This window comes from Perca flavescens, chromosome 13 (genome assembly GCF_004354835.1).
Source record: "Perca flavescens isolate YP-PL-M2 chromosome 13, PFLA_1.0, whole genome shotgun sequence".
In the NCBI taxonomy this organism is placed as follows: domain Eukaryota; kingdom Metazoa; phylum Chordata; class Actinopteri; order Perciformes; family Percidae; genus Perca; species Perca flavescens.
Genome location: NC_041343.1, coordinates 19,442,793 through 19,464,945, shown reverse-complemented (window position 1 = coordinate 19,464,945; position 22,153 = coordinate 19,442,793). Strand labels below are relative to the sequence as shown.

General features: G+C 39.8%; 2 protein-coding genes across 3 annotated transcripts; one reads left to right on the top strand and one right to left on the bottom strand.

Moving 5' to 3' along the window:
- Positions 1 to 607: 607 nt before the first annotated feature.
- unc119a2 (unc-119 lipid binding chaperone a2) lies at positions 608 to 14,029 on the bottom strand. The gene is made up of 5 exons (XM_028595977.1): positions 13,737 to 14,029; positions 5,145 to 5,258; positions 4,028 to 4,127; positions 3,668 to 3,840; positions 608 to 2,523 (listed from the first exon to the last, which is right to left on the bottom strand). The coding sequence occupies exons 1-5, from the start codon at positions 13,984 to 13,986 to the stop codon at positions 2,411 to 2,413; spliced, it is 750 nt and encodes a 249-aa protein (XP_028451778.1). The 5' UTR covers positions 13,987 to 14,029; the 3' UTR covers positions 608 to 2,410.
- A 1,701-nt stretch (positions 14,030 to 15,730) lies between these two features.
- On the top strand, positions 15,731 to 21,394 carry LOC114567179 (beta-crystallin A1). Of its 2 annotated transcripts, none has more exons than XM_028596140.1 (5): positions 15,731 to 15,772; positions 20,391 to 20,509; positions 20,659 to 20,800; positions 20,898 to 21,040; positions 21,247 to 21,394. In XM_028596140.1, exons 1-5 carry the CDS (start codon positions 15,731 to 15,733, stop codon positions 21,392 to 21,394), a joined length of 594 nt encoding a protein of 197 aa, XP_028451941.1. The 2 variants fall into 2 exon arrangements, with proteins under 2 accessions (XP_028451941.1, XP_028451942.1); XM_028596141.1 differs by lacking the exon at positions 15,731 to 15,772 and adding an exon at positions 20,189 to 20,227.
- The last annotated feature ends 759 nt before the right edge of the window (positions 21,395 to 22,153 follow it).

Genomic DNA, 22,153 nt, shown 5'->3' with positions numbered 1-22,153 from the left:
AATAAACAAGATATAACATATTACTTAGTGAGCATTAGAGGTGTTGCTAGTCAATTTAGTTTACCTTCAGCTGTGTTATGGGTCTTATGCTAAGCTAAGTTAACCATCTCCTCACTCCAGCTTCACACTAAAGGGACAAACATGAGAGCGGCGTCAATCTTATCTAACAAATCCATTCCAGTAATTAGGCCGACATGTACACAAAGTGCAGGTGACACTGAAAAACATCCTTTAGTATTGAGGAAGTTAAAACACAGAAAGCAGCGCACACAACTCAATAGCAGGAAGGGGTTACTAATACTGTGCACACTTGCACAAGTGAGTACAGATGAAAAGGCTGGTTGAAGAATAACTTTGAGATAAGGGACTGCCAACAGGATACGATTGTAGCGAAGGTCAGTATGCCTATCTACTGTGGTTATTGCAGGTAAATGTAATAAACTGAACATGGAGAGGAGCGACAGGACATCCCAGCACTGTTTTTTTTCCACATTTATGTAGCTCTTTGTATTCTGAAAATAAAGCATCATCATACGAACAGTGTGAACTCTGTCATTCACAATATTAAGAGTCAAGACACTGATATTTCAAAAAAAATCCCGTAAATCTTTATTTTTTACCAACATTTGAATCGTCAAAAACTTTACATGAGTTCAAAATAATTTGTACACGAGTCACAATTGGTCATAAATAAATGTGTTCTACATATCTGCGTTACATTTTATGACATATAATTCAAGTCAATCTGTTATTATCTCAGGTGTTGATTTCACTACTTTTAGCAGATTTGCTACTTTATTCCCTGTACGTGTAATCGGCCCAAAAAAAAGTCCCCCGGATTTTAATCACTTTAAGCTAAAGACAATCTAAAATCAATTTCCACCCTTCTCTTGTGTTGATCTGAACACAACAGCTGCATTTAGTAATATCCTTTAAACTGGTTGCATTTCTTCATAGACCTGGCTCAACTAGTATTTGCAAATCATTTGCAGCATTTGTTTGAATACACTTTCTGCAACAGGTGGGTGGAGTTTACGGCAATTTAAGTAGGATCACTAAACTGATTATATAGTGAATCAAATCACACATTTATGTGCAGATATTTTGAAAAAAAGGTAGATTGGTTGCGTCTCAGCACAGACAGAGAGGAAGCAAAGTGTGCATATTACAATTTAGAGTTGTCCTAAGACAGATCAGTTACTGATTCCCTGTGTAATAAATGCCCTCAAATAACAAGAGATCAACACACTCAGGTCCTTACTCACCGGAATGTTTCTGAAAACAATGAGACAGAAATGAGCGATCAGATAGCAGCAATCAGACAACAGAGAAACAACACATGGACATAAAAGACATGAGGACTGCCACAGAAACAAAATTTAACTTCACAATACTTGTACAAACAAAACTATATAACATGTAAGGGTGATTTCTGCTACATTACCTCAAATCTTCCTTTTTGCAACACAAATCTGACTGAAAAATATCAACATTTACAAGTTTTCCTTTTCTTCTCTCATGAAAAGTTTCCAAACAGCAAAAACTTTAAACTTGGACACACAACTTTACAAAAGGTTTTAACAACTTCTTTATCGCCTAAACATAGCAACATGAGGCTGGAAAAGTGCAGCTAGTACACAGCTGACAAAGCTGCAGAGATGTTGTGCTTTGAGCAAAGACAATAAGCACATGTGCCCTACAGTTAAAACGGGTCACATGACTCGAGAAATAAATACGGAACAAAGGGACGAAAAGAGGAAACCTGTCTGATGAACCAACTACTGCTTACTGTGTAGAAAAATGTGCTAACAGGTTTTGGAAATCTATTCGACCTCTGCACACCAGATGACCACATTATTCTTTAAATATTAGTATTTCTTTTTCTCAGACTATAAGTCATGCTTCAGACAGACAGTCATACAAAGTACACAAACACACATACTCACTCATTGAATCCGGGAAATAATTTCCCCAAACACTATGACTTAAGTCCTAAAAACACACATTTTTAGATGCAATGTTTGTTCCTACACACTAACATTACAGGAATGAAAAAAATATTTTTTATGAATATTTGAAGATAGTCTTTTTTTCTTTTTTTGAGAGCGAAAAACCATCTGATATTTCCTAAAAAGTTGCTTACTTGCTGGTTTATCATGTCACAAATACACTTTGTAACAGCAACGCCACACAAGCTGTGAACTGTGTGTGGGGCTTTTTTTTAGGCTTAGCTAAAAACACACACACACACGAACTCACTTTCTGGATGGCGATCTCTCAGCGTAAGAAAGACAGAAATAAACAGAGAGAGACATACTGGATTTACAGCATGTTTACTCCACCAGTGTACTCCGATCGTCTCTTAGGTCAGTCCATACATCCACCTGTCTCTCGTGTCAGCGTGTCATCTCTATGTCCCGCCGTTGTAAGAGTAGTCCGCCTTGTTGTGCATCACCAGCTTATTGTCCACAAAGTAGAAGCTGTCGGACTGTGTCTCATACGGGTGCAGGACCATCTCTCTGACTGTGAGCAGACACAAAAACATCACTGCTGTTAGAGCACTGGTTCCCAACCTAGGGCTTGTGCCCCCCCAAGGGGTCCCAAGATGATTAAAAGGATAACAAAGAATAACACACATGTTTTTAGCTATGCTAGCAGCATGGCTGACTTTTCCTCCATGAGGTTGACATTTGTGGTTTTAAATAAAATGACTCAGCTTTAGGACAGATTTCCATTGAATTTAGTATAGACATTTATGTCCCCCACAGGAAAAACGAATGACATTCCCGTCAGCCTCAGCTGTACTTTGTATTAGTGCTAATTAGCACATGTTAGCATGCTAACAAGCTAAACTAAGATGGTGAACATGGTAAACATTATACCTGCTTTTCGTCAGCATGTTAGCCTTGTTATTGTGAGCATGTTAGCATGCTGATGTGAGCATTAAACTCAAAGCACCGCTGTGCCTAAGTACAACATCACAAAGATGCTAGAAGGGATAGGGTTGGGTATCGTTTGGATTTTTACGATTCCGATGCCTAACCGGTACTTTTAAAGTGATTCTGATTCCTAAACCGATTCTTGTAAGTAATAAGTTTACTAGTGATCACATGCAGTGAATGGTTAATATGCTTTTATGTACGTTTTAGTGAGCCCATAGGGAAAATATGGCATTTTAAAAGTAGCCTACATTGATGGTAGCTAGCTAACGATAGACTACAGAGAAAGTGTGATATATTTAAATCTGTTTCAGAGCGACAAAGGGAAAAATATTTCAGTCGACACATTAAGCGGACCCGAAATGAGGAACTGAAATTTGCGTTCTAATCCGGTCCGATTCCTATCGGTTGCGTAGGAAACGGTTCCATAGTGGAACCGGGTTTCGGCACCCAACCCTAGCTGTAGGCTTGTTTCTTGTGAAATACACTGGACACTATCACCTCTTTAGGACACTAAACAAATCCTTCAAAAAAAAAAAAAAAAAAAAAAAAACAATCCGAAAAGAAAAGATGACTCTTTGGTCGAACTGCTCTTGTGAGCCCAAACAAGTGTGCAATTAATCATTTACTCAATCAACAGAAAACTAATCGACAACTGTTTTAATAATCTAGTATTTATGCCAAGTCAGCTACAAAGCAAACACACAAAAACATATAGGCCTACTTACTGATGTCCTCAGACAGAGGTGGGAATTCATAGATGTGTTCACAGGTGTTCTTGCTGCTGGGCATGCAGAAGCCAAACTCAAAGTCAAAACTCTTGAGCAACTTCTCTCTAAAATAATGTCTCTCGATCATCCTGAAGTTTTCTATTGGCTTGTCTCCGACCGTGAACTCAACTCTGGAGGAATGAAGACAGACAGAAAAAGGTGAGTGATACAGCGAAATCCCAGACAGCGAGAGAGAGAGAGAGAGAGAGAGAGAGAGAGAGAGAGAGAGAGAGAGAGAGAGAGAGAGAGAGAGAGAGAGAGAGAGAGAGAGAGAGGACACATCCGTGTAAATAAAGATCAACACATGTTTTGACTTACGTGGCTCCAACTTGTCGCAATCTGAGAAAAGCGGGGGTGAACTGGTAACGGACAAATCGGCCGGCGTTTGGGTCAACATCCCTCTTCTCTCCTGCTTTGTCTGATGTTTGTGTGGAACGGAAACAGAATATAATGAAACATTTTCCCTGGCCTGAATGTGGTTGAGTGAAAACAAACATGTTACTACAAAGAATATTAAACAACCCAAAATTGAATTTACCATGAAAGTGCTAGGTTTATATTCCACTTCATGTTTGCTAAAAAAACAATTAGTGGTGGTAAGGTACTGGGTTTGTTTAGTGGATGTGTGCAGCCTGCATGCATGAGGCAGTTTGATAATCATACCTGCAAACTCAGAAGGGCTGAAAAAGGTGACACATTTTATACAGCCACCCACCCCCGAGCTAAAAAAGACATTTTTGAAACGGTGCCGGTGCCTTAAAATGATTTATTTATATATACATATATACACACAATATATATATATATATATATACACACACACACACACACACACACACACACACACACACACACACACACACACAACATTAAATAATGGATTGTTTATTGCTAAGGCCACAGGGTCAAAACTAAATGTTTTACTAAAAATGTAATAACAGTAACTTATTTCACCAGTAAATTCCTGTTAAACGACAAAAATAAAGTGGCATCGAAATCTGCATTGCTATTCAGGCCGTATTAGCACAGAGTCTTGGTTATCGGTTAACAGTCATGTTAACAACAATGTTAGAGAAAACAATTCTATTGTTGGCAGATAACAGCACTAACCTCAAAACTAATGTCAGTGATTCTGATTGGTCAAATGACTCACGTGACGTATCACCAAAGATGTGTTATTGTGAAGAAGACCGCAGTAAGTTTTGAAACTCCCGTTTATAATATTATAATATGTACCCCCAAAATAAAAACTCTTTGGATCTATACGATTCATGTGGATGACATTTTCCCTATTCAAAACGGCGATTTTCGCCGAAAAGCGACTAGTTTGCAGGTATGTATAATGTTGTTTACTAATTATTATAATACTTATTTTATATATATTTTCATGGTATAATAAAGGTTAAGTGAAAGAAATCCATCTCAATTGATTCACCTATGGATGGAGGTTTGGTGATTTCAAACAGCACTGTGGCGGTTTCCATATCTCTGATCTTGAACCTGGTGAAGTCAATGTTGTAAATGTTTTCGTCTGAGCTGCACAGATAATCTGAGAATGGGGGAGAGGGAGGGGGGGGAGGAGAGAGAGAGAGAGAGAGAGAGAGAGAGAGAGAGAGAGAGAAAATTGGGATGAAATTGAGTTACAAATTAGACACAAATACACTTTTTATAAAAACACATCAAGTAGCATACATTCATTCCCTGATCAATAAATCCTATTAGAAAAAAGCAGTAGGCCTCAGTATCAAACCTCAATACTTTTTGAGAGCGAAATGTGTTCATAGCAGAGGGTGATGGTTGGGATTGAAAGAGATTTGTAGACTTTTTTTTAAAACGTATTCTTTGATCAGATATTTCCTGATTTAGATTATATTTCATATAGGCAACGTTTATTGTAACAGTGATTCACAGAGCACTTTTGGTAACTAATAAAAGGTTTAAAACATGTTAAAGATAACAAACATGTTCTTGGCTCTGAAACTCCGGTATTGTATTGACACCACGAATGAGGATTTTTAAACAAATTCCCGCCCCAAGAAGATCAGTTACTTTATTACAATATTAAAAATCTTGTTTGCAGCTCTTAAATATGTTTATTAAATTTTCTTTATTAATGAATATAATTAGCAAAAATATTAGATTGAAATTATGACTGAAAATAAATACTAGTTATGTTGTTTTAACGTTAACCGCTGCAAACAAAGAAATTATTCTCTTACAGTAACAAGCACTAGTTGCACGGATGTCAGGAAGCTGTAATCTCAAGAGCTGCTTTTCATTCAAACCTCTCCATGAACAAAAAGCAACAGAGAACTAGAAAATAAATACTCTCTAAGTGGCTATATTGAAACATGCGCTCTAAACTTGACCTACCCAAAAACTTGTACAATAAAACAATGAATGAACAATATATTCATATATTATTCATATAATATAATAATTCAAACCCATTTCAAATCAGTTTCACTTTTTGACAGCTCCCTGTGACCATTTGAAGTACATTTTTGACATGAATTGTAATGTAAAAACACACACACACACACGCACACACACACACACACACACACACACACACACACACACACACACACACACACACACACACACACACACACACGATGAGGAGTTATTTTTATTCCTCTAATCCTTCCTGCCCTCACCAGGCAGTGTCACTGCTTATTAGCATTCCCCTGGCACAACAGACACTTTCTGCTTCCTGCCTGATCCGATGCTACTGCAGGCTGGCAGTTGTAACTGCAACATGCAACTCCATCATCTCCACCGAGGCCTGCTCCCTCCTTTGCCTCACACCAGCAGCCAAAAAGCTCACACGGATTAAAAATAAATTAATACATTTGGGGTAACGTTGTTTCAGGGATTTGAGAGTGGATCACTGCAGGTCTGAGCAGCCTCGAGAGAAGCAGAGAGTCAGTAAATGTGAGTGATTACACGTTAACAGATATGCGTTTGTCACACAGACACACAGTGTGTCCGCTGACAGCCGACCACGTCTGTCTGCTCAAAGACCAACAGTAACAGCAGTGGAGACATGGACGTCTATCGGTACAGTGAGGGATCATTTAATCGCCAACGATGGCAGCTCTGATCGGCTAATCAACCCACCAGCTGTTCTTTATGACACATTGATAGCTTCCAGCCAAAAAAAAAAAAACATGACAATATCCAGATGTTGCTATCAGATCTCAAATGTGAATCTCATGCAGGTCTGCTTTTCCTATTTCTATTACAATATAAAGTATTTTGCTAAATTGATTAAGTCAGTAACTAAATTTTGTATATTTCTAAAAACGATAAATAAGGTTTTTCCTTGAGGGGCCAGTGCAACAGTGCATGTAGTTATGTCTTTTAGTTTGGCAGATAAGGATGTGTGTAGAAAACCGACTGACATCACACTTGAGGGGAAAAGGTCTGACTTGAAATTTACTGCTGATGCAACACACCTGGCAACCGACAATTACGCATGGCTGTGACTATTGATCGCCCCTGCATCATTAAATCATGACTTGATATCAGTGATATCTCAATCATCATTACTAAACATCAGAAACATGTTCAACAATTCATTTACAAACAGCTTCACTAAACTAAAAAGATCATTTACACAAGGACATAAAATGATGGCTCCAATGTGAGTGAAAAGAAGGATTAATTTGATGACACAAATTAATGTTATAATTAAATTAAGTTTATAAATACAGCAACACCCTAATCAAACAGCATGCTATTTGTGCTGTTCTCCAGCAGCCAAAATGAGGGAAATGATTGGATATCATTTCAACGATTAGTAGTAGTTCACCAGTGTTGCAAAGTGTAAAATGTAAATGAGATAATATGTAGGTCAGGACCAATTAGGATGAAAGTGTTTTAGACACTTACTTACAGTGTTACCAAACTGGAGCCTTTTTGCTTCTTGAATGGTGTTTATTTCTACATTAACACCCCCTGGAGGATTATCTACAATACTCCCTGCATGTTATTTTTCATGTTTATATATTTATGCCAAAGCACAGAACCATAACCCGAAGTCACAGCGTGTTGTCAACTCAGTTTACTGTATGAGCTGAGTGTTCCTGACAGAGCTGATCTGATTCCTTGTGACACTCTGATGCCTTTGCTCCTCTGTCAGTCTGAACGCTAAGGTCGGCGCTGATCAAACTGCCGTACAACACATGAAGATTCACACAGCCTCCATACACATACACACAAACCAAACAAACACCCTCAGCAGCCACATCGTTTGAATGAATAACATACAACATTTATGGCTGCAAGGAGTCCTAATAACAGTTCTGCATTTAGTGTGTGTTCATATGCACATGTGTATATTACACTGAACCACAGCTGGTGTCCATTTGCTAACCAAGTGCTAAGAGTTACCTTTGAGCCTCCTAATGGAGTACCATGAGGTCAAAGAGTTGTTTGCAGTGTGTTTGCATGCTCTCACTTCATCTCACAAAACCTAAGGTGTTTGTAGTAAATATATTTATCCAGTTAGTATCCCCAATTTATTTAAAATGCTATTGCAATTATGTTTGCATTAATTTATATACTCATATTGCACTTTTCCTTCCCTCTCTTCAATTGTTATTGTATATTTTTTGTACATTTCTAAATTCTATTGTACTGTTATTTTGCACTTAGTTATATTTCTTAATGTCTTTTCTGTTTTTATTCTTATATGTTAAGTGAGTGTTGCAAAGATTAACCAGAGTCAAATTCCTCATTTGTTTGTGCAAACCTGGCCAATAAAGTTGATTCGCATTCTGATTTATATAAAACTTCACATAGGGTGCTGTTTAACACATCCACATATTGATATTTAGTGGGCAATTTTTAGAGTAACCTAAAAAACAGACAATTAGAGCCACCAATATATTGCTGAGCTATGTTTTTGCTACATTGGCTAATCAAAGATATATTTAAATGTATATTTGATTCTCTCTAACTGTCTCTCTAACTGTCTAACTTACTTTTTTTTTAAAAACATCCAAAGTATTTTAAGTACGAATGTGTTTACTGATAAAAAAATGATTTCCGCAGTATTTACAGTATCTTTGACACAACTCCTAAAGACAAGTAAATCCAGCATCAGCTGAGCTCTACAGAATATGGAAATGTGCCTGCTGATGACCACAGGATCATGGCAACAGTGCTTAGGTAAAAATGGGGATGGCTTTAAAATGTGAGACAGTTTAAAGTGCCCATATTATGAAGAAAAAAAAAATTCTGGGATTTGGGGTGTTATTTTGTGTTTCTGGTGCTTCCACACGCATACAAACTTGTAAACTTGTTTTGAGCGAGATACGGGTTTCTGAATGATTCCTGCCTTCAGTCTCTGGGTGAGCTGTTCAAAATCGACAGGGCTTTCTACATCAGTAGCCGAGACGAGGTGGCTAACCGTAGCATGCTAGCTCGTTCTGAATGCACCGAGCACCCACGGAAAAAAATGAGCACCCACGTGTGCCAGACTGCCAGTAGGCTACATTCATTTAAAATTAAATATTGCAGTTGTTGCTAAGTGGAGCGTCTGCCATAGTGTGATTGGTTATGTCGCTGCCAGTCCCCTGCTCCATATCCTATCCACCAATCACAGCGTCTCTTGGATGAAAACGCCTCTTTTAGTGACCCCCCTCCATCTTAGTGCATGACGAATCTCCAATTTTTACCTCTTCTCTGGTCATGCAACTTGTTTTTTAAGGTCTGATGGAATTAATCTATCTCTGTTAATCCAGTTTGTTTCGATAGCCAGGCCCACTAATTCATGTTTAGGCCTAAACTACTAGACAGGTGGCATTGATTCTTCATTTCCCACAAAGCTGATCACAGTTACGTGGCAGTTAAACTTCTCATCTCCAATTCTATCTGTATTTGTGAGAAGTGGCGCTGTCCTGTGCAGTAGAACAAAAATATGGTGTTTTTTGAAATTATAATAAAAAAGACCAGGTAAAGAAGAGAACCTGAGTTTGGTTTGATGAAGGTTCATTGCAAACATTTCACATTTGGCCAAAAGCGGCCTCTGACACGCTCTCAGTTGTAGACAATATCTGTGATGGGCCTTCCCCAATTACCCATCTGTATCATCTCATGACGATTTTGACGAGCAAATAAAGTTGACCTTGTTTTATCACCAGCTACCCCATTTTAACGGCACAGTATGGAGCATTTAACTGCATCAGATCTACACTAGCACACTACTAAAATAGTACAAGCCGAAAATGAGTGCAGGCCTAAGTGGATTATTTGAGCTTTGGGTGCTTAACAGACCTCTTGGGTTGAAAAATAGAATTTATTCTCACAGATAATCACGTGGTTATTTTGCTTTCACACTGAAGACCTCGCAGTTCCACAGGCCGGTTCAGTATGAACCAGTTATGCGTGTATGAGTGCTTTTGTCACTCAGCAGACACAAAAATAAATCTCACCACTTTGAATCCTTTAAAAGCTGTGAAACTGCATCAGTGATGTTCATGAATAAAATTCCATGTCACCCATTTCAGAAACTCCCAACAGCAGTAATGCAACGTATACTGCGTATACTGCTATATAAAACATATATACTGTGGCTACAGAATATACTTCTTCCTAATTGGCTGGAAGGTGTCTGTTAAAACGATACATCGGAACACCTCTGACTGGATAACACCGCTAGCAACCGGCTGAGGTATAAGTACGATGATGCATTACAAGTTGTCATATATAGAATAATATATAATACAGTCCTCCTTAACCAGTATTTCCCCATGTCGGGACAATTTATCAATTGAATCTGACTAGACCAATGGTCCAAAACCCCAAAATATTCGATTTACTAAAATGTAAGACAAAGAAATGTGAGTTGTGATGGGCATTTTTCAGCTTTGGACATTTAATAATCAAAATTAAGGCTGTAACTAACAATACTTTTGCTGATTATCTTTTAATATACATACATCGTTTAGTCGATGAGACATCGCATAGCTAAAAGTTATGTCTTCAATTGTTTTGATCGACCAAAAGCCCAAAATCCAGAGATATTACATTTCTAATTTGATTTAAAAAAAAAAGCATAAAATCCTCTTATTTGAGAAACTGGAATCAGAAGACTTTTGCCATTTGCAAAACAACTAATCAGTTATCAAAATGGTTAGTAAACTAATCATTTCAGCTTGAAAACAAAACAATTGATTAATCTGAAAGTATAAATCATTCTGAAAATAACTGTTGCAGCTCACAAACTTTATGCTATTTGAAAGTCACTTTTCTGAGACTTTTTTTCTGAGAATTTATCCAACACAAAGTTTCCTCTTCTGTGCTCCAAGCAGCTTTTTGACTGTGAACTGAGAACTGTACTGTGAATCATGTCACTTCGAGAGGGAATCAATTTTAGCCACTTGAGAATGTGCAGCAGCAAGAAAAAAAAAACAGACAAACGAGTCACAAAGCAACAGAAGGGCTTCATGTTGTTTCCTGCTTTGTTCGACCACCACAAACGGTGTCAAGCAAGCGTGAGTGAGTGTGTACATATGTCCATTTCTGTCTATGTAATCCGTCAAGTGACAGCACATCTACACTGTTAAACAGGGGAGCAGAGGAGAAGAAAGAAAGGGAGGAAAGTAGAGGAGGAAGTGTGTGGGAGAACAGAGACGCACGCTCCACTGGCTGTAACCACAGGGAGATGCTTCACGTTGCCGTAGTGATTCAAGCATGTATCCATGTTGCTGTGGTGATTCACACATGCCTCCTCTTGTTTCCAGCGATGACGCTGCGAGATAGGAAAGTGAGAGTCTCCAAGACCATAACAGGATTGAGCGTGGGAGACAGAATCATTACGTGTTGTCCGTCGCTGTAAAGCTGGATAACGATCCACTGCATAGACTCAACCATGGGGATCACCAACAACAGACGTACAGATAAATACACAAAGATGTGTCGAAATACAGCTAGACAATTAAAGAAACCATCAGAGTACGGTGACCATCAGAGGGAAGGAACAAGCTGAGCCAGAGGATGTTCCCAGAGCTCTTCCTCTTCTCAGTAAGCTGTGATTATGGACTGGATGAGCAAAGTTCCTCATTCCTCATCACAACATAAACATCCTGTATTATCCTGAGCTATATATAAGAAAAAGTAAGCAATAAGGCAAAAGAGGCAAAGAGGAAAAGTATAAGATAAAATATGATTTAAGTGTAGGTATCTTTGCTGACTAATTACAAGAGAGTAAAAAGACCAGTGGTACATGTAAACTAAAGCTGGGAGAAAATCCAACTCCAAGAGTGTTTGCATGTTATCACACTCGGTATGTATCGTAACGGCCAATGGAACGCTGTTGTGAGTTAAGTAAGGCATTATACTGGCCTTTAAATAGTCAAATGCCCTGCTGGCCACCTGTTAGCTAACTACTGGTTTAAGACCTGAGTTGGTGATAGATGTAGGTGTTCTTGTGCACATAAGAGCTTCTTGGCTGCCACCTCTCCATGTGTTTCTCTATAAGAGGCCTGTTTGAGATTTAGGGGTGTGCCTTAATTAAAAACTGCATGAAGTAATCAGCAACTTTATATAGCTTAGTGAGACATGATGAATACACAAATTTAAATGAGCCATTTCAAGCTCTTTTCAACATTAATAGTGGTAATCAAAATGACTCAAGTCAAGTGGCAAGAAAGGCCTTTAGCCATGAAAATATATACCAACTTGGTTTATGAGTGACTTAGCATGTAGTTAAAATTCTCTCCTGGTCGACTTACAAGAGTAAAATATACTACTAACACGTTAATGCATCAGTAGCGTGTATCAACTGAAGTACATTTCCAGGATAATTGCCTAGAAAGAATCCCGCACACTGACCATTACGCAAGCAATTATTTATTTAGAAAATACAACGTTTCGGTCTTAGACCTTCATCAGGCTAATTGCCTGACACAGTTGCTGCATCCGGAACTTGGGTTTGCAAAAAAAGAAATGTAAACAACCCAGTGTTTTTTTCTCCTATCCTAGAATGTGTGTGTGGAGTAGACAGACCTTACTCCACAGCACTGTGGACATAGGTCTGGCAATACAACACTAATGAATCAGTAACAATAATGAAATAATGTAATATATAGAAATATAACAATGCAGCGGCTGTTTGTCTGCATAACAAATACTTTTACTTTTGCTACTTTAAGTATGTTTTGCTGATAATACGTCTGTACTTTTACTCGGATTTTGACATTGTGGTATTGCTACTTACTTCAACTGCTGATACTATACCAGTCATATCGCATGAGGGGTCTACAACCTTCCTGATAAGGTTATTTTCAATCAAGCTACCTGACTGCAGAATTAAACTGCAAACTCCAGCTATAACAGTTAAACTGAGTTAGTAGATATCTGTACTCTACGGTAGATATCTGTTCAAAAGAACGAGTGTAGGATTATAAGCACACGCAAACTGACACCTGGGTGTTTTAATTCTCTGCTCTGGTTAAAGTGAAGTCATGCTTAGGAAGCATAGAGGCTGCTTTAAATGATGACACCCTCAGTGACCCCCAGCACCCCCACTCTGCACCCTTCTACTCAAATAAAATCATCCTGAAGTGAAGAGGATACAATGCAAGTCATGTATGTTCAGAATTAACTGCAAATTAACGGTCATCTGCATTTTGGGACTCCTTAACTGCTTCATCAAGTCTTGTTTTTTAGCCTGGTTGCACTTATTCCAACTGCACATACACGTTTTTTTAAGCACCCCTCTCACCCACCACAATCATTGTGTGCTAAACTTAACCTCCACACAATACTGGTAGGCTGACAGCGTCACAGGGCTACGGAGACTCCACCAAAAGAGGTTTAAAGCACATATGCAGACAGGTTAACATTTAGGAGAGAGGGGGCTCCAGTGATGCATTATCATGTGTTTGAATAGGGCCTATAGATTACATAAAGAAGGGGAAACGGCAAAGACGTGATACATGACTCATACAGGAGCTGTAACATCTCGACACCTTTGTCCTGCTTTGTGTCAATCAACAACCGACAATGAACTTACTCTCTGTGATGTTCTGCAAGCCCAGAACATCATCCGGAGTGATCACCGTGTTGCCTTGCAGGTCCTCCTCCATGGTCCCCGGGACCCCCACGTCGGTCGAGTTGCAGCCTTTCTTCACTTTCATCAATGCCGTTTGCTTCGGGCTGCCGCTACTGCTGCTGTCAGTGCCTCTGCCCGGATTATTACCGGCAGCCTTCTTAGCGGTTGATGGGTCCTGGCTGTTGCCTCTGCTGGTACAAGAATAGCTCATTCTCCGCTCCTCCTCCCCCTCTCCTAACCCAGAGCTTCCAAGATACAAAACAGTTGCCTCCCTCTCCCCCTCCCTCCCTCCCTCACCGAAGGATGCACAGTTTGCTGTCTGTTATCCGGTGCCTAATTCAAATCCGTTTGGGCTTTATGAGCCTGCAGTCTGTCTCCGCAGACGGCTTGCATGCAGCGCCCGCGGCTCTCGTTGGTTGAGCGCAATATGCGGAGAGCGGGCTGATGATGTGATGTCTGCTGCTTTTCTGCGCAGCTGCTCTCAGATACGCTATTTCGGTTTTGTCAAGTCAAACTTGAAGTCTCTGGGAAAAAAAAAAATCAGATGGGTTTGAAACTGAAAAAGAGGCTGCAGATGGCAGTTGCTGTCAAGGAGGGGGAGGGGGCCGTGCTGCTGGTGCTTCTGCGTGCAATCTGCGCTTCAACCGACAAATGCGCGCAACAATCCAGTTGACACAACTTCCGAGGTAAAAGAAGTTTTCTGTCAAAAAGATGATGCAGAACACTGATTTGCAAACAGTGAAAAATTGACAAAGAGGAAAGGCAAACACTATATAGTCAACCTACAGGTGTACAATTGCCATTGGATAATTGGCTGAAGAGGATTTCAAATCTATTGGATAATGGATTCAAGGGTGGGCGTTACCAAAGTTGTCAAAGTACCCCTCCCTCTGCTTTATAAGTAGCCTACATAAGAAACAAAAGAAAACACACTTATATTAATGGAAAGAGAAAGTACAATTAAAGGTCCCATGGCATGAAAATTTCACTTTATGAGGTTTTTTAACATTAATATGAGTTCCCCCAGCCTGCCTATGGTCCCCCAGTGGCTAGAAATGGTGATAGGTGTAAACCGAGCCCTGGGTATCCTGCTCTGCCTTTGAGAAAATGAAAGCTCAGATGGGCCGAGCAAGGTTACCTCCCCTTTCTCTGCTTTACCCGCCCAGAGAATTTGGCCCACCCATGAGAGAGAGACATCATGGCTTTCAAAATGGCAAAGTGGCAGTTGGTCAAGGCCACACCCCCACCCTCCACCTTGCCCCCCCTCTATCCTCCTCAATAGCTACAGACACAGAAATGGCACATCCTAAGGAAAGCTCATTGTGGGACTGGGTATAGTGGCAGTAATTCTGCACTGAGGCTGAATTTTGGGAAAGAGACTTCAGATACAGTATTAGGGGACCACTAAGGTCTATATTAAAGCATCCAAAGAACACCATGTCATGGGACCTTTAAGACAATGAAAGTACAAAAAGTACAGGTAGCCTATTGCATCCATCAAGTGTAATAAATTAGAGAAAACATGACAAGTTGGCTTAGAGTGTCAATCCAACATATCTCTCTGCACTGAGTTGATAATGTTAACACCTATAGGAGAGAGGGAATATCCCAAGACTTTAGATTTTAATGCAAGACTGTTACTTGAATACTTATTCCACCACTGCTTTTGTTCCAGTTATCGCATTCAAATGTGTTAAGTCTAAGATCTGTAGCATTTACATTTACATTGATGAAATCACCTGTAATTAGCTACGTTTTCTCCAGACTTTACATTCATAGCTGTTGTCTCCTGCTGGAAACAGTCACAACTGTGGCATTGAAAAGATCATATATTGGTATGTTGGCCCTATAAACAGGCAACATCAGATCATTGTAACACAGTAGTAGAAGCTGAGGAGATAGCAGAATATAAACAACTGTGTGAGCTTCTAATCCTATATCTGTCTCTACTGTTGATGCATACGTCACAATTGAAGACTGGAGAGGTGCTTTTTAAAGTGCACAATTTGTGTCTTTATTAACAAAACGACAACAAAACATAATCAAACCAAAATAAAAAAATGAAACTGAGGCAAACAAAAAAAAAAACAGCAAGCTGCCAAATCTGTTCTTTCTTCTCCTGAACCCCTTTTAACTCAGCCTGCCCTAATTGGACCCTACCACCTGCACAGGTGATTATAGGGTGAGCTAACCTGAGCAAGCAACATTAACACTTAGTTTCTCAAAACATTATTATAATTGGATAGATCAGTTACTGCTGATATTACTATTTATACATATATGTGCTGACCTACACCTCCCCCCCCCAACATCACAGGCAGAACCATACTATGAACCCATAAAACCTGCCGAACAGGCCTATGTCAAATAATAAAGTAACAAATTAAAACAATAACCTACAACATTACACTGAAATTAAGGATTAAGCAGACACCAAACTTTCGCCTTTTCTGAAAACTGACAGCTGTGCACGATGTTATTTTTGAAAACATAGAGGTTAAAGGTCCTATGACATGCTGCTTTTTGGATGGTTTTATATAGGCCTTAGTGGTCCCCCAATACTGTATCTGAAGTCTCTTTCCTGAAATTCAGCCTTGGTGCAGAATTACAGCCACTAGAGCCAGTCCCACAATGAGCTTTCCTTAGGATGTGCCATTTCTGTGTCTGTAGCTTTAAATGCTTTTGAGGAGGAGAGAGGGGGGGCAAGGTGGAGGGTGTGGGTGTGGCCTTGACCAACTGCCACTTTGCTCGTTTGAAAGCCATTATGTTTCTCTCTCATTTTGGACGGGCCAAATTCTCTGGCCGGGCAAAGCAGAGAAAGGGGAGGTAACCTTGCTCCTTATGACCTCATAAGAAGATTCCAGATCGGCCCATCTGAGCTTTCATTTTCTCAAAGGCAGAGCAGGATACCCAGGGCTCGGTTTACACCTATCACCATATCTAGCCACTGGGGGACCATAGGCAGGCTGGGGGAATGCATATTAATGTTAAAAAACCTCATAAAGGGAAATTTTCATGCCATGGGACCTTTAATATGTCCGTTTATGAAAATAGCCGGCCAAGTGTAAACGTAGTATCAGTTACACATGATTATCTATCACAGCTCTCTTGTGGCACTGTGTGTGATGATAACAGTGGCAAACCAACTGAAACTGCAGTTAACAGCAGCCACAATAACAAAGCCCTTGTTAAGACAAAGACAGAGATTTAAAGGAGCCACTGTAGGAAGTTTTCAGCTACATTAATGTTTTATATGTGGCTCTGCACTGATTGACCCCAGAATGCTTGAGCGGTATTAAAGAGTGTGACGATTCCCTAAATTATCATCATTATAGACCTGGAAACTCAGGGTTTATGTGGACATGTTGCACCCTAGAGGCAACCTGCATTTACTGCAAAACTTTTTTTTTCTAATATTGACTTAAGTTTGTCCTTTACTGGGTAGCTGGAGAAAAAGTATGAGTTGTGTTACTATACTGTATCTATTTCGATGGGTTCCCCTGACCCAGAGTATTTAATTCATATTCAATTCATATAATTCATATGCTGACCAAAACCCAGATATTTAATTCTCAAGTTAACAAAGTTTAAGGCTACCTTTTTCCAAACAGATGTCAAAACAGATTTCTAAATTTTAGCTTGTTACTTTGTAATTAGTATAACATATGCAGGCTGTTCGTGTGGCTGGTGTGTGTGTGTGTGTGTGTGTGTGTGTGTGTGTGTGTGTGTGTGTGTGTGAGAGAGAGAGAGAGAGAGAGAGAGAGAGAGAGAGAGAGAGAGAGAGAGAGAGAGCGAGACTGTATAGGGCAAACATGTATAGAAGATCTGAGGTTTTGTCATGTTGATGCATGTGCACACTGAGAGTCGACTATATGGTCACTGTGGGCTCTTCACATCGGCCTGCTGAGTTTGCTCATCCTTTTGTCACGCCTGAGCTGCTGCTGCTATCATCAGCAGAAACACACACACACACACACACACACACACACACACACACACACACACACACACACACACACACATGCCTGTTCTTTTTCTCATTCTGACCTGAACAAATCCACTTTGATCAAGAATGTGTTCACAAAAATATTCTTATTGTGATATAATTTGTAATGTCCACATGTATCTCTCTCTCGCTGTTGTAGAAACAATCACGGAATAACATGGACACACACACACACACACACACACACACACACACACACACACACACAGACAGAGTCTGGGCAATGTGCTGACCTCAGTAAGCCATTCCTAAATGTTTATTGTCCAGTGCAGCTAGAGGAAAGAGGAGGATGTACCTACCAGCTGCTCTCTCTGTGTTGTTTACTCTATGCTTTCCTGCTTTGATGATACAATAAAGAACACTGTAAAACACTGCCAAACATACATTTTGATTCAGAATACATTAAATAAGTTGTAAAACATGAACGGCTTTAACAATAGTGTATTTAAAAGCATGGTACAGATAATTCAAAAGTTGAAAAAGTATTTTTTTTGTTCATAGAACTACCACTATATTTTCCCTGTGTAATAATAATCTATTCACGCTGCTACCTAAAAGTGAAACTTCCAATAACATCAGTCGATGCCAACGTGCTGCCACTCCTGCCAATAAGGCCTTTCAAGCAATACAGTTTGCCTGTTCAGTTGGTGCCATTGCTATCCCCCCTGCCAACCTTCATTGTTGATTTATTCACTTGGACAGGTTTTCCAAAATTAGCAACAGGTACATTCATTCACAACTCACATTTATACCACAAACGCATGTCCTCTGCTGGTGTTCACAGACCGTGTGAGTCTGTTTGGGCTGGCTGCTTTTTGATAAAAATGTATGTACATATATATATATGAACACCCATCAGACTTTCTTGATGGATTACTGCCCATTTAGTTTAAACTCTACTCAGCTTTGACTCTATTGCCAACAAACGTGTCCCTCTTCCACCGCACCATAGATTGCTGCATTTGTTATGATACATAAAAGAGCCTGATTAGATTTCCAACATGGCCACCATCTTCCTATTTCAAATCCAGTGTTAACGTCATTGATCAAGTTTTTCCAGCCGTCATGAAACTTGGTATTCAAGTTTAAGGAAATTAGATTGCCGTTGAATTGCATTTTCAAATGAGTCAACACAGGATGGAGACAAACAATTGTTCTGAGTCTTGACAAACAAAAATCAGGATCTCTGATACACATGCTGCACATGTATTGATAAGCAAAGTCAATCAGAGTTGGTGATGCTGAGACAAACTCACAACACACTATGACGTCATACAATACAATGAGGAAATATATATAATACATATTTGTATTACAGACCGAAGGTTATTATCATTTATGTTAGCATCCCAAGAGTCAAGCATGTGATTGGTTAAATACATGTAATTATCTAATAATGTAAAGAAGATACTGACTAATTGGCCAATGATTGATTAATATTGTCTATATGCCTTTATTTGGAGTTTTTGCAACAAATGGCATGCAAATCTTTCCAAGGGTGCCTGAAAAGTAGCTTTTGAAGAATTTGCCTCTTTTTACTGTGTCATTATTTTTTCATTTGATAAATCACAATATTCCTCTATAATATGTTGTTAGTGTAAATGATTACTAACAAAAACCTTAGATTTAATCAAGATTGAATTTAAACTATATCAAAACAGCAACATAACATGTTTTAAAACTGAACTATGATTTCACTATTTGATAACTGATCTACAAACTGGTGTAGAAAGCTTTACTGTTTTTCCCCAAAATATAGATTTATCACAGAGCAGTGTAGATGTGTGCCCTCTTTGTGTTTGCATGAATCACTGTGTGTCTGTGTGTTAACCCCTCTGTGGCTCACACAACAACACAATGGAGTCCAAAGCAAAGTGCTGACACGAGTCCAGGCGTGCCTTCCCCCCTGCCCCTGTCACCCATGGGTGTATATATACCCCCATACACACCATCTCTGCAGACCGTTCAGTGGAACTCCTGCGATACACAGTTCACCAGTTTGGGTAGGTCAAACCAGTGGACAATACAGTACAGTTTCCAAATCTATGGACATGATGTAGTAAGGGTCTCTAATGTAATATATCAACTAAAAACAGGGAGCATTGATTGGTTGCAGTGAAGACAGAAAGGCTTGTTTATTACAATTACTGCAAATAAGTTTTTTTTAATACAAATCAAGGAAAGGAAATAGGTGGCTGAAAGTTATCGGCTTATACAGTATGTCTCGTGAGAAACCTGGGAGTGAGGTACAAGCCTTTGAGAAAGCTAAAATGCCACCCAGAGTACCAGACAGGATGAGGAATAGGTGGTTATTTATTATACAGATTTGTTTTTTAGTGTTTTCTTTCATCAGGGGGCCTGACTGTCTGCGTATTTCCCCACAGGTACTACAGCAAAACAAGACAAAATGGCTCAGACAAATCCCATGCCCATGGGCCCTTGGAAGGTAAGCATATGATGTACACGCTTAACACTACATAACCCATCAGCACAGGGAGTAGCAAGAAGTTCCAATGCATGATTTGGCACCCTTTCAATTGCTATGTGTCTTTTTTAGGCTAACTCAACTGTGTCAGATTCACCTTCATTCATTTTTCTGTGTTTCACAGATCACCGTGTACGATCAGGAGTACTTCCAGGGCAGGCGTATGGAGTTCACTGCCTGCTGCCAGAACATCATGGAGTGTGGGATGGAGAACATCCGCTCCCTGAAGGTTGAGTGTGGCGCGTGAGTACCCAGAGAGCACTTCCTCACTTTTTGAAATGCTAAAGCGGATTTAAAAACTAAGCATCTTTTCTTTTTTTTCTTTTTTTTAATTGTGCTAATTTTATACTTTCTTGGTTTCTGATTTTATTATTTTCACTCTCTGCTTTCAGCTGGGTGGGCTACGAGCACTCCAGCTTCTGCGGCCAGCAGTTTGTCCTGGAGAAGGGAGACTACCCTCGCTTTGAGGCCTATAGTGGCAGCAACTCCTACCGCATTGAGAGGATGATCTCCTTCAGGCCCATCTGCTGTGCTGTAGGTTTATCATGCAGCACAGTAACAGCCCTCAGTCCACTTTAGGCTGAGCTTCATCTCAAATTGTGCTAAACCCCCTCTCTCCTCATTTGAACAGAACCACAAGGAGTCCCGCATGACCATCTTCGAGATGGAGAACATGACCGGTCGTCAGTTCGAGCTGTGTGATGACTACCCCTCTCTGCAGGCCATGGGCTGGATGAACAACGAGGTTGGATCCATGCACATTCAGAGTGGAGCGTAAGTCCATCATGTCTTTTGATGTGAAGCGTTACACACCTTCAGCTAGTCCAGAGTAACAGTGAGCTACAAACACACGCTGGCTGGAAATAAGAATCTGCTTTGGGCACCTTCAGCTACATACATAACTATTTTTAAGTTTATACTTGATTTTGTTTAAAATGTATGCATTTAATAAGTAAGTATGTTCTTGTTTATTCCTGCAGCTTTGTGTGCTACCAGTACCCTGGCTACCGTGGCTACCAGTACATCATGGAGTGTGACTGTCGCGGAGGAGAGTACAAGTGTTATCGTGAGTTTGGCTCTCACTCCCAGACTCCCCAGATTCAGTCCATCAGGAGGATCCAGCACTGAGAGGGCAGCGCTTCTATCACACTTCCTTATCTCCTCCTCCTCTTCTCCCTCCTCCTGCACTTCCACCCCTCTTTCTCTCCCTCCTCTCCCCCAACCCCCATCTCCCCGGCTCCGTTGGTCAAAGCAGGATCCCGGGCTGGACTTCAGGTGCTTACTGGTGTCAGTTGTTCACAGCACTTTTGCATTTTTTAAAGAAACATCACAAAAGAAAACAAAGATGTAAGAAAGACAGAACATAGGAATGACAGAATTGAGAGAAAAAGCTGAATCAGTGTGAAAGCGAGGCCTCATCTGCCAAGGTTTTCTGCAGAACGGTAAAAACACAAGTTTTTGCTCTTTTTCATCTCCACCATTGATGGCATCATCATCATCATCATCATCATCGTCATCATTGTCTTCTACATCAACACGATCACCAGTCTTGCTGTTACTGTGATTTCCATGACTGCCTGTGTTCAAGACGATGAATAAAGAGAATGAGCAAAGAAACAGATATTCACAATACGAGTGACATGTACCTTAATTACATTACATCTGTGTCTTTTCTTTCTCTACTGACACTTTGACGCCGCCGGTGACATAAAAATCATAGTGCTTTAATGAAGAGCTGGAATAAGTTGGAATATATATGTCAATCAAGAATTAGATTTTTGAAAAAAACTACATTAATGGGTTCACTTTACACACAAACTGCATTTGAGTTTGACCTGTGTAGTTACATATCTACTGAATACTAATACTAAACTTTGGCGGGAAAAA

Coding starts and splice junctions, on each gene's coding strand:
- unc119a2 (XM_028595977.1), bottom strand. CDS start 13,986: ATGAGCTATTCTTGTACCAGCAGAGGCAACAGCCAGGACCCATCAACC. Junction 3,841..4,027: donor TTGCGACAAGTTGGAGCCAC/GTAAGTCAAAAC, acceptor TCATTCCTCCAG/AGTTGAGTTCACGGTCGGAG. Junction 2,524..3,667: donor ACCTCTGTCTGAGGACATCA/GTAAGTAGGCCT, acceptor GTCTGCTCACAG/TCAGAGAGATGGTCCTGCAC.
- LOC114567179 (XM_028596140.1), top strand. CDS start 15,731: ATGCATACGTCACAATTGAAGACTGGAGAGGTGCTTTTTAAA. Junction 15,773..20,390: donor CTGGAGAGGTGCTTTTTAAA/GTGCACAATTTG, acceptor TGTGTTTCACAG/ATCACCGTGTACGATCAGGA. Junction 20,510..20,658: donor CTGAAGGTTGAGTGTGGCGC/GTGAGTACCCAG, acceptor CTCTGCTTTCAG/CTGGGTGGGCTACGAGCACT.